Source organism: Macaca thibetana, chromosome 2 (assembly GCF_024542745.1).
Source record: "Macaca thibetana thibetana isolate TM-01 chromosome 2, ASM2454274v1, whole genome shotgun sequence".
Taxonomy (NCBI): Eukaryota; Metazoa; Chordata; class Mammalia; order Primates; family Cercopithecidae; genus Macaca; species Macaca thibetana.
In genome coordinates this window covers 22,372,614-22,386,935 of record NC_065579.1, presented here as the reverse complement: position 1 = coordinate 22,386,935, position 14,322 = coordinate 22,372,614, and the positions used below count along the sequence as shown (strand labels likewise).

Genomic DNA, 14,322 nt, shown 5'->3' with positions numbered 1-14,322 from the left:
TTAAGACATAAAAATTTATATCTCAACATGCATTTCTGTATCTTGTGTATTTTCAGAGCTCACTAGATTCAAATGTCCCTCAAAAGTATGGGTATAAAATATGATAGGTTGAATTAGGTTAACTTCAAATCTAGCTTACTCCAATAACTGCCTTAATTATACTGTGTGGGTCTGGGTCAGAACTGTGGTTTTAACTGTAAGAGAAGGTTTATAGTAGCTGTTGAACATGCCTGACAGCATTTATTAAAGACTTAAAATTTTCAGTCCTAAAGGCATCATCAGCTTTTAAGACTAGAAAGTTAAAGAATAAGATAGAGGTCATGATTTAATACTTACATGTTTAAACATTCAAACATACTATGAGCAAAATAAAAAATGTCTCATGCTAAAGAAACAGTAACACCCTATTTATATAGAAAATTCCTATCATCTTTTTTGCACAATATATTCTGTCAAAGACTCATTTTTAGAGGTGGTAGAAAGTTACCAAGAATACGTATACTCAGTTTGGTAAATTAAAATGTGCCAAAACAATGGAATTTATAAAAAACCTCCAAATCTGGTCCTGTCTATGTATAATACCAACACAATCAGTAACTATACCTTTATTTAAAAGGGGGAAAAAAGGCAAACATTCACTTGTTTAGTGTAGAGAAAAAACATTTTTTTATAACTGCTGATTATTCCTAACATCATGAGTTATTTGATAGACACATTTTTGCCTGTTAGCTTAAAAATTTTTTTTTAATTTATTGTGTACATTCTATAAGCTCGGTTTTGTAATTTGTAGGTCTCTAAAAGGTGAGTGTTGCTATCCTACTTTAGCAGGAGTGCTAGTAAAGTCAGAAATCATGGAGGTTTTCTCCCATATTCTATATATACCACCCCAACCCTCCTCCCACCAGTGACCCATCCTTGCTCCTTTTTGATGTCTGTAAGCACATATGGGCATATACAACCTTTGGGTGAGAACAAGACCTGTGTGTCTAGGGTTTAGGCATAAGCCATACTATTCACAATGTATACAAATAGAACTTGTCCTTCGGGTTGTGGCTGTAACCACTATTTTCAGGACTGAACAATTTGCATGTTGGCTTCTTTATGTAATTAATATTCTATAGAAGATCTTTGCTCAAAGATTTTTTGATTACTACATGTCAGGCTGCTATGGCTCCCTAGAGGTTCAGTTTGTACTATATTGTTTGAAGCTCTTCTTTAATACATTCTTAAAATTATTGTTCTACTTATGCTGCTAAGATTCACTCAAATTAAGTTCACCATACAGCAGGCACCCTGATGGTCGTCATTCCTACAGATATAGAGCAAAATAGTTGTATTTCAAGGGATCTTAAATTGTTGCTGGTAAACTGGTACTTGCAATGAGTCTTATTTTTGGTTATTCCATTTTATCTTGAAAATCAAACATGAATCCACTCCTAGTTCCCACTGTATTTAAATATTTCTGTGTATACTTCCAATTTATTCCATTTGGAGAATCTGGTTAGAATTTTTAAGATTTCCATGTATACTTCCAATTTACTCCATGTGAAATAGGAAACTTTCATGGTTTCCTGTTACATAATTGCAAGGTAATCAAAGTCCCTGGGACCTGACAATTATTTACCTCTCTAGTCTCATTTCTCACTATTCTCCTTCATACTCTCTACTTTTCACTCTTTCCTGAATACACCAGATGTCTCTCACCTCAGTGCTTTCAAACCCACTATTCCTCAGGTCCCCAAACAACCTCCCCTTCCATATCCTATCCTCATACTAAGAAACTCTCCCTCTTCCTCCTCTCCAAAAGCCAACTCAGATATTACTTCTTCTCAAAGGCCTTCCCTGACTCAGTGTGATACTATGATATGTGTGTGTGTATATATATCTCTCCAGATTTTCATTCACGGTTCCTGGCTCATAACTCCCATAGCCTTTGTTATTTCTAAGGCAGGCCATGGAAACTAAACATATACTCTACTCTCCCCACAACTTTCTGTCTTGGAGCTGACCATAAAGAATTTATCTGACCTACCTTGTCTGATTGTGGGTCATAACACCCCTGTTTCAGAAAGTGTCCTGTTCCATACCCTGGAGGTGGAAATGCTGCACAGAGACCAAGAAGAATCTGAACAGATAGGCTTTGCTGGGGTTTGTCAGGCTATTAGTATCAGATCACACCCTTTTTGTCCAAACATATTTCTACACTGTTGTCATGGTTATGAAAATCCAATGAAGTCTCCACAAAAGGCCTATGAGAACAGCGTTTGGAGAACTTCTGGAGAGCTGATCACATGGAGGTTCCTAGAGGGTGGCGCACCTGGGGAGGGCAGAGGGGCTCCATGTGCCTTCCTATACCTTGTCCTCTGCATCTCTTCATCTGCATCCTTTGTAATATCCTTTATAATAAACCACTAAATGTATTTCCCTGAGTTCTGTGAGTCACTCTAGCAAATTAATTGACTCCAAGGAGAGAGTGATAGGAACCTGATTTACAGTCAGTTGGTAAGAAGCACAGGTAAAACAAACTGGAGCTTGTGACTGGCATCTGAAGTGGGGAGGAGACAGTCTTGGGGACTAAGCCCTCAACATTTGGGATCTAATGTTATCTCCATGAAGATTATGTTAGAATTGATTGCATTAGAGGTCACTCAGCTGGTTCTGCTACAGAATTGCTTGCTTGCTTATTTGGGGGAACCCACCCCCCACATATTTGGTCACAGAGGTCTGAGTTGATTGTTGTAGAGAGAACAGAAAAACAAAACAAAATACGTGTAGAGTGAACAAAAAAAAAAACAAAACAAAATACTTGGAGTATGAGGTTTTTTTCACTCAGATTCAGGGTGTTAGTGGCTCTTGTTTCTGTCTTCTTTCTCTCAGTATCATAAACAAACACATACTCTTCTACCATTTACCCCATTAATCTAAACGGTTGGCCCACACATGTCTTTCATTTACCAGCTGATATGCACCTTGAGGCTTGCCTCTTAATTCACCATTACATCTGACTGCCAAGCACAATATTTGACAATGTGCATATTCGCTAAGTGCTGAATGAATTCTTGACATAATGCCATGCACCCGCCCCCTCCATCAAAATGCTAAAATGACTGTAGTGACAAAGAGAGAGAAAACTGATCAAAACCAAAAAGTATCTAAGACCATCTAAAGGACACTCAACAAAGTGAAGTTTTTACAGTGCTCTACATAGTCCTAGGGGTGATGCAGAATTTATGCCACATACATTCTTACATTCACCAATCTTTACTAAACACTTACTATGTATCGGGTACTATGCCAGATGTATGAATACTGAGAGTACAAAAGTGAGTAGAAAAAGACAAGGTCTCCCCCTGAGAATTGTTTACAATCTAATGCAAACATTGTTACAGAAAGAGACAAATAATTTATTCTCATACCTATTTGTTGAATACATGCCATGAAAGAGAGGTACATGGTACAAATGAACCTATAAAGAGGGAAATGGATTCAGTTTGCTGGGACCTGAGGGAGTGAGGCTTGGACCAAGTGGCAAGGTTAAGAATACATTAATCAAAAAAGAGAAGTATAGGAGGTTCTGTGAAGAAGGGAGAAGGGGCAATATATCTGCAATGCAGAGAGCAAGGGGTAGCATAGTGCAAGGCAAAGCCAGAGAAGAAGGCAAGGAGCAGATTTGGAAAAGACTTGGAGCTATGTCTTACTCTAAGAGCACTCAGTTAAGGATTAAGTTTTTGTAAACTTAGCATGGATCACAGGTTTGAAAGGATTAGGGCAGATGGAGATTAGCAAGGAAGCTATTAATACTACTTTTATCAAGGTGTTATCACTTGCCTCCCAAAAAGCATACTGGTTTTCTTGATTTAGTTTTTATATTCTTTTCAATTCACATATTATTGAACAATGTTATTTGCTAAATAGCAAATTTTAATCTTTGTGCTCCTGGGAGGATACCTCTTTGAGAGGTAAAGAATCTGTTCTAAAACTCTGAAAGCAGGCTGCATGTGATCTGTCATGACACCTGGTTGGAGATTACCAAGAAAAAGTGTGGTGAAAAATACATTTACTATTCAACAGAGCTAGAAAATCCCTAATTGGGGGCGTGCTAGTACAGAACCAGAAATACTGATTTAGATGGAATACCCAAATTATAATGACAATTGTTACTTCCGAGTTATCACTGTCTATAAGATTCTAGTATTTTTCTTCATTTGATACTAAATATATGTAGCTAGAAAGAAACTCATTCAACTTAAAAAAAATGGTACCCTTCATAAAAGTATATCAAGGCATAAGCTTTACTTGAATAGGGGTGTGTTTTCTATTTAATGGCCTTTGTCTATCATTTACATTATTTAAATCTTTCTCATACAATAGACCCTCTGTGGCTAAAATGTTCTATTTGGAGATGCTGAAACATGCCACGTACTCCATGCCTTGTTTTGGTTTCCTTGCCTGATGAACACCTACTCAACCTTCAGCGTCCAGCTCAAATGTCGTCTGCTCAGTGGAGCTTTGCCCAACTCCCACAGCCAGAGCTAATCACTCCCACCTCGCTGTTTCCATAGCAATGTGCTGATATCCTTATTATAGCACTCTGCATCATGGTTAAGATGGCGGTTTATGCTTTGGCTTCCCCTTTTAGATCGTGAGGTCAGGAATCATCTTTTTGTCCATGTAGCTGAGAATAATGCCTGGCACAACAGTACAAGTTTGCTGATGAACAAATGAGTGTATAAGACAAAGAAGGAATACTCCATAGAGTAGTTCTGTTTCTTGGCATATCACATCTTCTGTAACATATCACTATTTTCCCCATCATTACTATTTTACTAATGTTGCTGGTTAGGAGGAAACACATGATTTTTCTCCATTTCAGCAAGTATAGTCACTGGATAAATAACACTTTTATTCTATCTTGCTTTCTGTTCAGAGAAATTCTTAGGCTAAGGATAGTCTTCTAGAAGATGTTCATCCTCTCTCATCAACTACCTAACTAATTACAGATATCTTGAAATTTTAAATTTTATCTCTATTTTTATGCATTTCTTTAGCTAAAGAAGAAAATTCCAAAATTTAGAATAATCCTATAAGTTATTAATACAAAAATGCCTCAACTTTTTTAGTATTAGACAATGTGATATAAATGGAGTATTTCTATGTTTAAGCAGCAAGGTAAGTTTTTGAACAAAAACTTACGGTTGAAAAAGAGAAAAGCAGAGACCTTATCACTGTATAGACGTCTTTGGTAATCTGACTAATGCCTAGTATGGTGACAGAATATAATAGATGCTCATAAACACTAGCAGCTGTTTATATGTGTCTCACTTTTTAAATCTATCCAATATATTTTACAAGTGAACAACTTCCCACTCAAGTATCTTGGTAAATTAACTTTAAAAGCTTCCTATAAGTTAATTAATTCCTATGAAACTCTATCAATAATAAGATCAGATCTACTGAGGTCATGTGAATAGCTTTAAGTTTATTTTTGGTGTATTTCTAAGGAGCAGGCAGTTTTAAAGCAAAGCCTCTTATTTGTTACTGACAGCATGTGATGATAACATGCAACTTGGTATAAATGCACTGCTATAGTCCTAACCTCTACTTACTTATTTTTTTAAGATACAGAGAAGAAATAACCAATATTGCTGCTCAATCATCCATTCTTTGAAGTGACTGCCTATTAGATGTTTAGCTTTCTGAAATTTTGAACTAAATCTATTATACTCCCTAAATAGCCTGTATTTAATGGGTAATCAATACACATCTGTGAAGGAATTAATTCACTCTCTCTCTATATATATATATTTATAGTATTGAATAGTGTATATATATAGTATTGAATAGAATATATATATTCATGCAAAAATCAGTCACATGACTTCATCATACATTTGATTATTTTTCCCCATGAAAGAATTAAATTCATCCTCTTAGATGAAAACAGATACTTCCTTGATAAAAATGCAAGAATTTCTAGGGGACTTTTGATTACACACTGGGGACACAATTTTCTTTTCCAGGTTAAAGGATTACTAAAAATAAGTATGATATATCAGTTTTCATATTTTGCACAACTGAAAAATGAAGCCAATCTATATTTGCTTAAACAATGACAAAAGTTTTAAACGGTTTTATGTATTAAGTTACCATGTGCCAGTCTGTTTCAACTTTTCTGAATATAGATTCCATTTTCCACACACCATTCTCCCATCCAGAAATGGTTTGATTGTTATTTGAAACTCGAACATAACGATCTTTCACAATATTATAACAAAGGTGGAGCTGTTTAGAAATCTTCTCATTTTCAGAGGGAATAAACGAGGTTTCTTTTCTCTTAAAAAGAAAGCAGAATTAGTTTTTCAACATTATGAAAGATGTAAAAAAGAAAAAAGAGAAATTACTAAGCAGAGTGGTAAGAGAATCCTTCAAAATTGAAAAGAAAAAATTGGTGCCATTGGAAAATTTGGAAATTATTTTATAAATTAAATATAATCAGTATGATGTTATTATAGCTCTAAACATTACTAGAGAGAAAAACAAGAAGTATGAGCTCTGACTTATATTTTTGTGATTTTGCATTCAATGAATTCATTAATTTTTATTCTTTTCTACCACCACCACTATCCCCTACTTGGACTTCTACAACTGTCTCCTGAAGCTGACTCCCAGCTTTCAACTCTTACCTCTCCTATCCATGCTCCACATAGCAATGAAATTGATTTTTAAAAAAATGTAAACTAGGATATGTCATTTTCCTGCTTAACTCACTTCAGTGACTTAAACTCCAAGCTCTTTACCAAGGCTACCAGGGCCTTATGACGGTTCACCCTGTTTGCTTCTCCAACCAGATGTCCTGTTACTCTTCCCTTTCATTTCTACACTCACATCATATTACTTTTCCTTTAGTTCCTCAAAAAGGTCCAGCTCATTTTGCCTCACGGCCTTGAGACATGCTGCTTCTTTCGTCTAGGATGCTGTTCTTTCTACTCTCCACATACTTGATTCTTTCTCATCCTCAGTCCTCAACCATTTCTTCAGTGTCCTTTCCTAATTCCCTAAGGTAGGAGAGCAGCTGAGAGGTATAGCATGAAACAGTCTTTTGCATGTGTAAAATTATTACAAAAGCTCACATTTTAACCTTAAAATCCCAGGCAATCTTTGCATTCTAGTCCAAAATAACATTAATATTTTATAAAATTTTTTTTTTTTTTTTGAGACGGAGTCTCGCTCTGCCGCCCAGGATGGAGTGCAGTGGCCGGATCTCAGCACACTGCAAGCTCCGCCTCCCGGGTTTGCGCCATTCTCCTGCCTCAGCCTCCTGAGTAGCTGGGACTACAGGTGCCCGCCACCTCGCCAGGCTCTTTTTTTGTATTTTTTTAGTAGAGATGGGGTTTCACCGTGTTAGCCAGGATGGTCTCGATCTCCTGACCTCGTGATCCGCCCGTCTCGGCCTCCCAAAGTGCTGGGATTACAGGCTTGAGCCACTGCGCCCGGCCAAAATATTTTCATTCTAAGATTAAAATAAAACTTTTCTTTCTGGAAATGATATCACCAATGTTCCTTCTGTTTCCAACTGATTGCAAGATTAATTCCAAAAGTATTTAGGATCAATGTTTCTCTATTTACTTTTAAAACAAACATCTATTTCTAAGGGAAAAAATGATTTCTTTTTAAATCCATGGCCCTAAAATGGTCTCCAGCAATTAAGAAACTTAAAAAAAAAATTCAAAAGAGAAAACAATGTGGTATGCAACCCAATTCATATTTTTAAAGTTAATCAACTTCCATGCCATGCAAGAGGTAGCACACCCATGCATAAAAAGAAATGAAGACCTAAATAATATCCATGTTTTAAATTGAACACAGCTGTGAATTAAATTAGCTCTTTTTAACTGGCTGTATTTAGATTTATACTTGTAACACACTGCATTGGCAGTGATTTGAATTATTTGTTGAATTTGGATCTTGTAATCCTATGGCTGAACCAACACTTTTAACTGCCTGCTACAGACGATAGGACAAATTAAAAAGCAAACATAAAATTTATTAGGGATAATTCACTCCTTTAAAACATACTCTGTTACTAGAGAAATGAGCTGCAACAATGGCAAATTTAGAAAAAGTAGATAAATAAAACTCTGGAACTGCTTGATATTGATATTGTGATGAGTTATTTTCCTTTCAAGCATTTTTCATTGCAAATTTCCTAAACATTTATATTAAATGCTCTCCAGTGACTCAACTTTAGCTCCCTAAAGGCGAAGGAAAGTCTATTATACTGTCCTAATGCCCGTTACAAAACCTAGCACACTGATTTTTACCTAGTCACTTAACTTTAGGACCTAACTATGGAAATTATATTTCTATTGTTATTTACTTTTGGGAGATTAATCATGTGATATCTTAAAAAATAAGTTTTAATATAACAGTAATTATACCACCAACAATAATTTCTAGCCAATATCAGATATATGCAAGCATATACCAAGAAATAAACACTTTCATCTGCTGAATTCCCCAAATTCTGTATTTTCCCCACTCCATAAAGTTTTCATCTGGAGAGGATAAAAGTGAAACAGCAGTCTTCTAAATGCATTAGAATCTCATTTTAAAAGACCTAAATAAGCACTTCACAAAAGAGAATGAGGACATCCAAAAGTTTAAAGAACAGGCATTCAACATAATTAGTCATCACCAAAATGCAAATTAAAATCACGATGCTACTATATGCCACCAGAACTGCTAAAATGGAAAAGATAGACAATACCAAGTGTACACAAAGATGTTGAAAAATTTCATATACTGCTGTGAGAGTATAAGCTGGCATAACCATTTTGAAAAATTGTTTGGCAATATCTACTAAAGCTGAATACATACTCATACTCTATTACCTATCAATTCCATTCCTAGGTATACATCCAACAAAATGCCTAAACATATTCACTGAAAACATGAATATAAATGTTCAGAGCAGCACCATTTATATCAGCCAAAACTAGAAATAACCCAAATAGCCATCAACAGTGAAAAATTACATTCATACAATGAATTATACAACAATGAGACTAAACATACCATACATATTGCAACATGCAACTCACTGACACAAAGTTGCACAAAAGAAGTTATATACAAAACAGTACGTGCTATATGATTCCATTTATATAAAGCACAATAACAGGCAAAATTAATATATGATGTTAGAAGCCAGAATAACGATTACTTTCAAGAGTGTAAGACAGTGTGGAAAGAAACTCACGCTTGTTTCTACAGTTCCAGTGATCTATTTCTTATTCTGGTTGGTGATTATATGGGTGTTAAATTTGTAAACATTCATTAAGCTGTACATTTGTAATTTGTGCATTTTCCTGTATATTCTTCAGTAAAAGTTATACTACACTAAAAATTTACATAAGGTAAAAAAAATTTTAAGTCCCATTTTAAAAATGCTTTGCTAACTCTTACACATGATTATGCTATGTCAATCAATTACTGGTTCTCTTCAAATGTTTGCATTTTAAAATAATTACTCTCAAGTTAACTGAAAGGTCATAGTCAATGCAGTTGGAGCATAGTACAGGAAAAGCATAGTATAGGAAGCAGGAAAGTAAAATGATCATCATGCTAGAATGAATTAAATACCTGTAGACCCATTTCACCTCGGGCTACTCTCCAAGCCACTGACCCAGATATTCTTCCCCCAAGTTCTCCAGGTTTAGGGGTTTTGGGAGATATAAATTCAACAAGCTCCACAATTATCCTCTGGAGAAGTTCTTTCCTTCTGTTTTCTGACAAAAACAGTTGCCTCTGTAATTCATGTTTTTTAAAAAAGTTGTTAAGATTAGGGGAATGTATAGGTCCATCTCTAAGCAAGAATATACTTAAAACACTTGCATTTTAAGAGGTCTTGAAACAAGTATTGAATTTTATTTTCAAACATATATTAATTCAGAAAATAAAAAGGACACTGTGGAAAAGTTAAATAATTTTATAAATTTTACATTGGGAAATCATTTAACACCTATTTCCAACTCTCCATGAGCTCTACTGTCCTAGATTTATTTATAATGAAGGTAGCAACTTCTGTTTCTGGATATGATAGACTGGCTTGTGTCAGAATGTCTTGCTGAGAAAAGCTAGAAAAGCTAGTAGAAACACACACACAGAACACTCACATATAAACACCTGTTGAATGCAACGGAAAGCTGCAAAGGCAGCCAGAACTTGAGAAGTTAAGACTCCAAGAGAAGAAAAGAATTCAGGTGAAGGGCACATACTGCACCCTTTTCCCTTCCAGTCATTTGTCAATTATTAAGTGGCATGAGAACAGTCTGAGAAGCCAAGGACAAAATAGTGACTAAAGTGCTGGAAATCAAACCAGAATTTTTAGCAGAATCACAGTGCTGGGGTAAAAATAAACTGAGGGTCAGAGTCTTCTACAGCAAGGGGGTCTAGCAAATACTCCAGGTTTTCAGGTAGAGATCTCTGAAGGGCTACACATTAGGCGTAAGTGCAGATTCAAAATAGACTGAAACCTCACCTGGAATCATAATCACTGATTGGATTAATGTGCTCTGCTCTGTTCTGACTGCCTGCTACAGCAAAATTCATTGCTTATTTTTTAATTTATGAAAAAACCCCACATGTATAGAGTTAAATTTTTCAATACTATCCATGGGGTATAAAATAAAAATTGAACCTTTCATCTTGGAACCCCAGTTCCTCTCCTCGGAAGTAGTCATTGTTAATAATTTCCTGTGCCTTGCTTCAGAAATGTCCTCACATGGACGTGTGTGTGTGTGTGTTTGTGCGTGTGTGTGTGTATGTACACACATACTACATAAATATGAGTCTGTGTCATATCCAAAGCACAGTTACATTGATAAATAAGACAACACACTTTTTGTCAGGTACTACCAACACTGAAATTTTGTTTCATAGAACTTTGAGATGAGACAGTTTAATCCAAAACTCGTAATATTTAAAATGAGTCCTCAAAATTTTCAATGAACAGAAAGACAGAACATATTAAAATATTCTTGCTTATGAAACAATGCTACTACTTTAAGAATTTCAATAGGCTAATAAATGGCTATTCTCGATTACATAAAAAATGTCAACTGTTCTTTCAAAAAAGATAGCCACCACATACCTGCTTATTAAGCCCATTAATAGTTTCTCGAAGTAATGCTTCTTTAACCTTAGTTCTTCTGGCAATCACCTCTTCATGTTTACAGGAATATCGCCAAGTAACATCAACTACCTGAAAGAAATAACAGACTACAAATAATTAACAAGATTACAACCATCGACCTTTATTTACTAGATACCTAAAATGTATGTAATTTTTAAATGCTTTTTTTTTTTTTTTTTTTTTCTGGAAGTCTCGCTCTGTTGTCCAGGCCAGAGTGCAGTGGCGTGATCTCAGCTCACTGTAGTCTCACTTCCCAGGGTCAAGTGATTCTCGTATCTCAGCCTCCCGAGTAGCTGGGACTACAGGCATGTACTATCACGCCCAGCTAATTTTCGTATTGTTTTAAGTAGAGACAGGGTTTCACCATGTTGGCCAGGCTGGTCTCAAACTCCTGACCTCAGGTGATCCACCTACCTTGGCCTCCCAAAGTGCTGGGATTATAGGCATGAGCCACCATGCCCAGCCTTAAATGCAATTTTTAGAATACTATCCTTTGTTTAAAATTTAAAAGCCATGGGGCCAGGTGCAATAATCTCAGCACTTTGGGAGGCTGCAGTGAGCAGATCACTTGAGGTCAGGAGTTTGAGACCAGCCTGGCCAACATGGTGAAACCACATCTCTACTAAAAAAAAAATACAAAAAAATATTAGCCAAGTATGGTGGCACGTGCTTGTAATCCCAGTTACTCAGGAGGCTGAGGCAGGAGAATCGCTTGAACCTGGGAGGCAGAGGTTGCAGTGAGCCGGGATTGTGTAAGTGCACTCCAGTCTGGGCAACAGGGTGAGACTCTGTCTCGAAAAATTAAAATAAAATAAAATAAAACTTTAAAAGTCTGTAAAATAAACTGAATTCGTCACTTATTCATTCCTAAACAGTTGATAGTTTAACCAGAAATGCTATGATAAAAAAGTGAAAATTTCAAAACATTACCTTTTTAAAATGTATCTGCAAAGCTGATTTCACAAAATTCAATAAATAAAAATTTTATCCATTTTTATTATATTAAATTTATATTATAGAACTGATTTTTAATACAAGTGGAAAGACAATTCAATGGAGAAAAAATAATCTTTTCAGTAAATGGTGCTAGAACAATTCATTATCCATATGTAAAAAAAACCCTTCATACCTTAGATCCTATAAAAAAATTAACTCAAAATGGATCACAGATCTAAGTGTAAAACTAAAAATATAAAACTTCTAAGACATAACATAGGAGAAAATCATTGTGACCAACGGCTAGGCAAAATTTCTTAAATATAACATCAAAAGGCACAATCCATAAAACAACAAATTAGTAAACTGAACACCAGTTTCTTCTCTTCAAAAGTTATTAAGAGTATGAAAAGACAAACTACAGATAGGGAGAAAAATCTTTGCAAAGCACATATCTGATAATGGACTTATGTAAGATTATATAAAGAACTCTCAAAACCCAACAGTAAGAAAAAACAATACCCAATTAAAAAAAAAAATAAGGGGACATATGGATGGTAAGCAAACACGTAAAAAGATGCTCAATATTATTTGTCGTTAGAGAAGTACAAATAAAAACCATAATGAAATGCCACTACACACCTATTAAAGGGGATAAAATTAAAAAGTCAGATCATACTAAATGTTAGCAAGGACATGGAGGAACCGGAAACCCTCACATACTGCTGTGGATGGCACAATCACGTTGGAAAACAGTTTAGTGGTTTCTTAAAAAGTTATATGTATATCTACCATATAATGCAGCCATTCTACTCGTAGGCATTAAGCAAAGAGAAAAGGCAGCATATGCCCGTATAAAGACTTGTGTGACTGACTGTTCATGGCAGCTTAGTTTGAAATTGTGAAAAAAACTGGGAACTACCCAAATAGCCATCAACAGGTTAAATGGTAAACTATGGCACATCCATACAATGAATACTGATTTACAGTGGTGATTTCAGTGTATACAAATAAAACTTATCAAACTGTACAATTTAAATATATGCAGGTTATCGTATGTTAATTTTACATTCATAAAACTGTCAAAAAAGAAAAAACTGTATTTTATTTTTGGAAAAAAGTTTTTTTCTTTTATGCCCTACCTCATCTTTTGAAAATGCTATGACGTAGGAAAGCTGCTTGCCCCATCCTATTTCATAAAGAAGTGGCTTGTCACAGACATCTTCACATGCATCACAGTGTAGCCACCGCTGCTGAGAAGGAGAATAGACTTCTGTCCAGACATGGTCTACTCAAGTAAGAGAAAAGAGAACAATGGAAAAAAGACAATGAAATCAGAATGACTTCTAATAACTATACACAAACCCCTAAGAATCATAAAGTAATGTGTAATATTCTGAATTTTAGTTAATAAGTGCATTTTGTGGCACACAGGATTTTAGAATACCTGTATTAATTTCTGTCTCTTTGAAATCTTAAAAATGTTTTTCCAATCTCCTTTAATGTAGTCAGTTTTAGGCTTACTGCGCGCTTTATCTCTTAAGAAGGTAGACATATTAAACAGCAGCATAAAAAGTATCATTCCGATTTTACCATCATGAAGGAGTTAATGCCACTTTTGAAACTACAGTCTCTCTCGCTGGACGTTAAGACCCAGAACCAGCAGGAAGCCTAATAGAATCTCTGGTCAATATATGCTTTATATTTGATTTTAAGAGAACACTAACTATTAACGGAAGGTTTCATTTAATTCTTTAGAAAATGGAAACACAAGGAAAACAACTTTTTAACATGTAGACCACCAAGTCATTTCTAAATAGGGACAACACAAATATCACATGACTTTTATTTTATTATTTCTGTATACTGCGATTTAAGTTTACAGTTTACTAAATCTTTTATAGTAATCCCTATAGCAATGAAGATTTCTATGGCACATTATTAAATGTTTTTATCCATATATAAATAGCATCACTATAAATGCCATGGTAAATTGCTAATAAAAGAAATAATACCTAGTGTTTGATAGATCAATAGGGTGGTTATAGTTTACAATAGTCTACTGCATATTTCATATGAGAGGAGAGAGTAATTCAAATGTTTCCAGCATAAAGACAAATATTTAAGATCACAGATATCCCAATAATACTGATTTGCTCTGTGGAATTTATATAAATGCATTAAATTATTAC

At 35.1% G+C, this 14,322-nt stretch overlaps 2 protein-coding genes across 4 annotated transcripts in view; one reads left to right on the top strand and one right to left on the bottom strand.

Annotated features, from left to right (window-relative positions):
- OXSM (3-oxoacyl-ACP synthase, mitochondrial) overlaps positions 1-14,322 on the top strand; it is a 488,173-nt gene that overhangs the window by 413,215 nt on the left and 60,636 nt on the right. The window lies entirely within an intron of this gene.
- The window catches only part of NGLY1 (N-glycanase 1), a 67,744-nt gene that overhangs the window by 3,688 nt on the left and 49,734 nt on the right, over positions 1-14,322 (bottom strand). For 2 of the 3 annotated variants that reach the window (XM_050779459.1, XM_050779462.1), the window contains exons 7-10: positions 13,273-13,418; positions 11,153-11,263; positions 9,643-9,807; positions 6,148-6,333 (exon numbers count right to left, since the gene is read on the bottom strand). In XM_050779459.1, coding sequence (XP_050635416.1) covers positions 6,148-6,333; positions 9,643-9,807; positions 11,153-11,263; positions 13,273-13,418 — 608 coding nt within the window. The remainder of the gene's footprint in view (positions 1-6,147; positions 6,334-9,642; positions 9,808-11,152; positions 11,264-13,272; positions 13,419-14,322) is intronic. The other variant, XM_050779460.1, reaches the window with a different exon arrangement.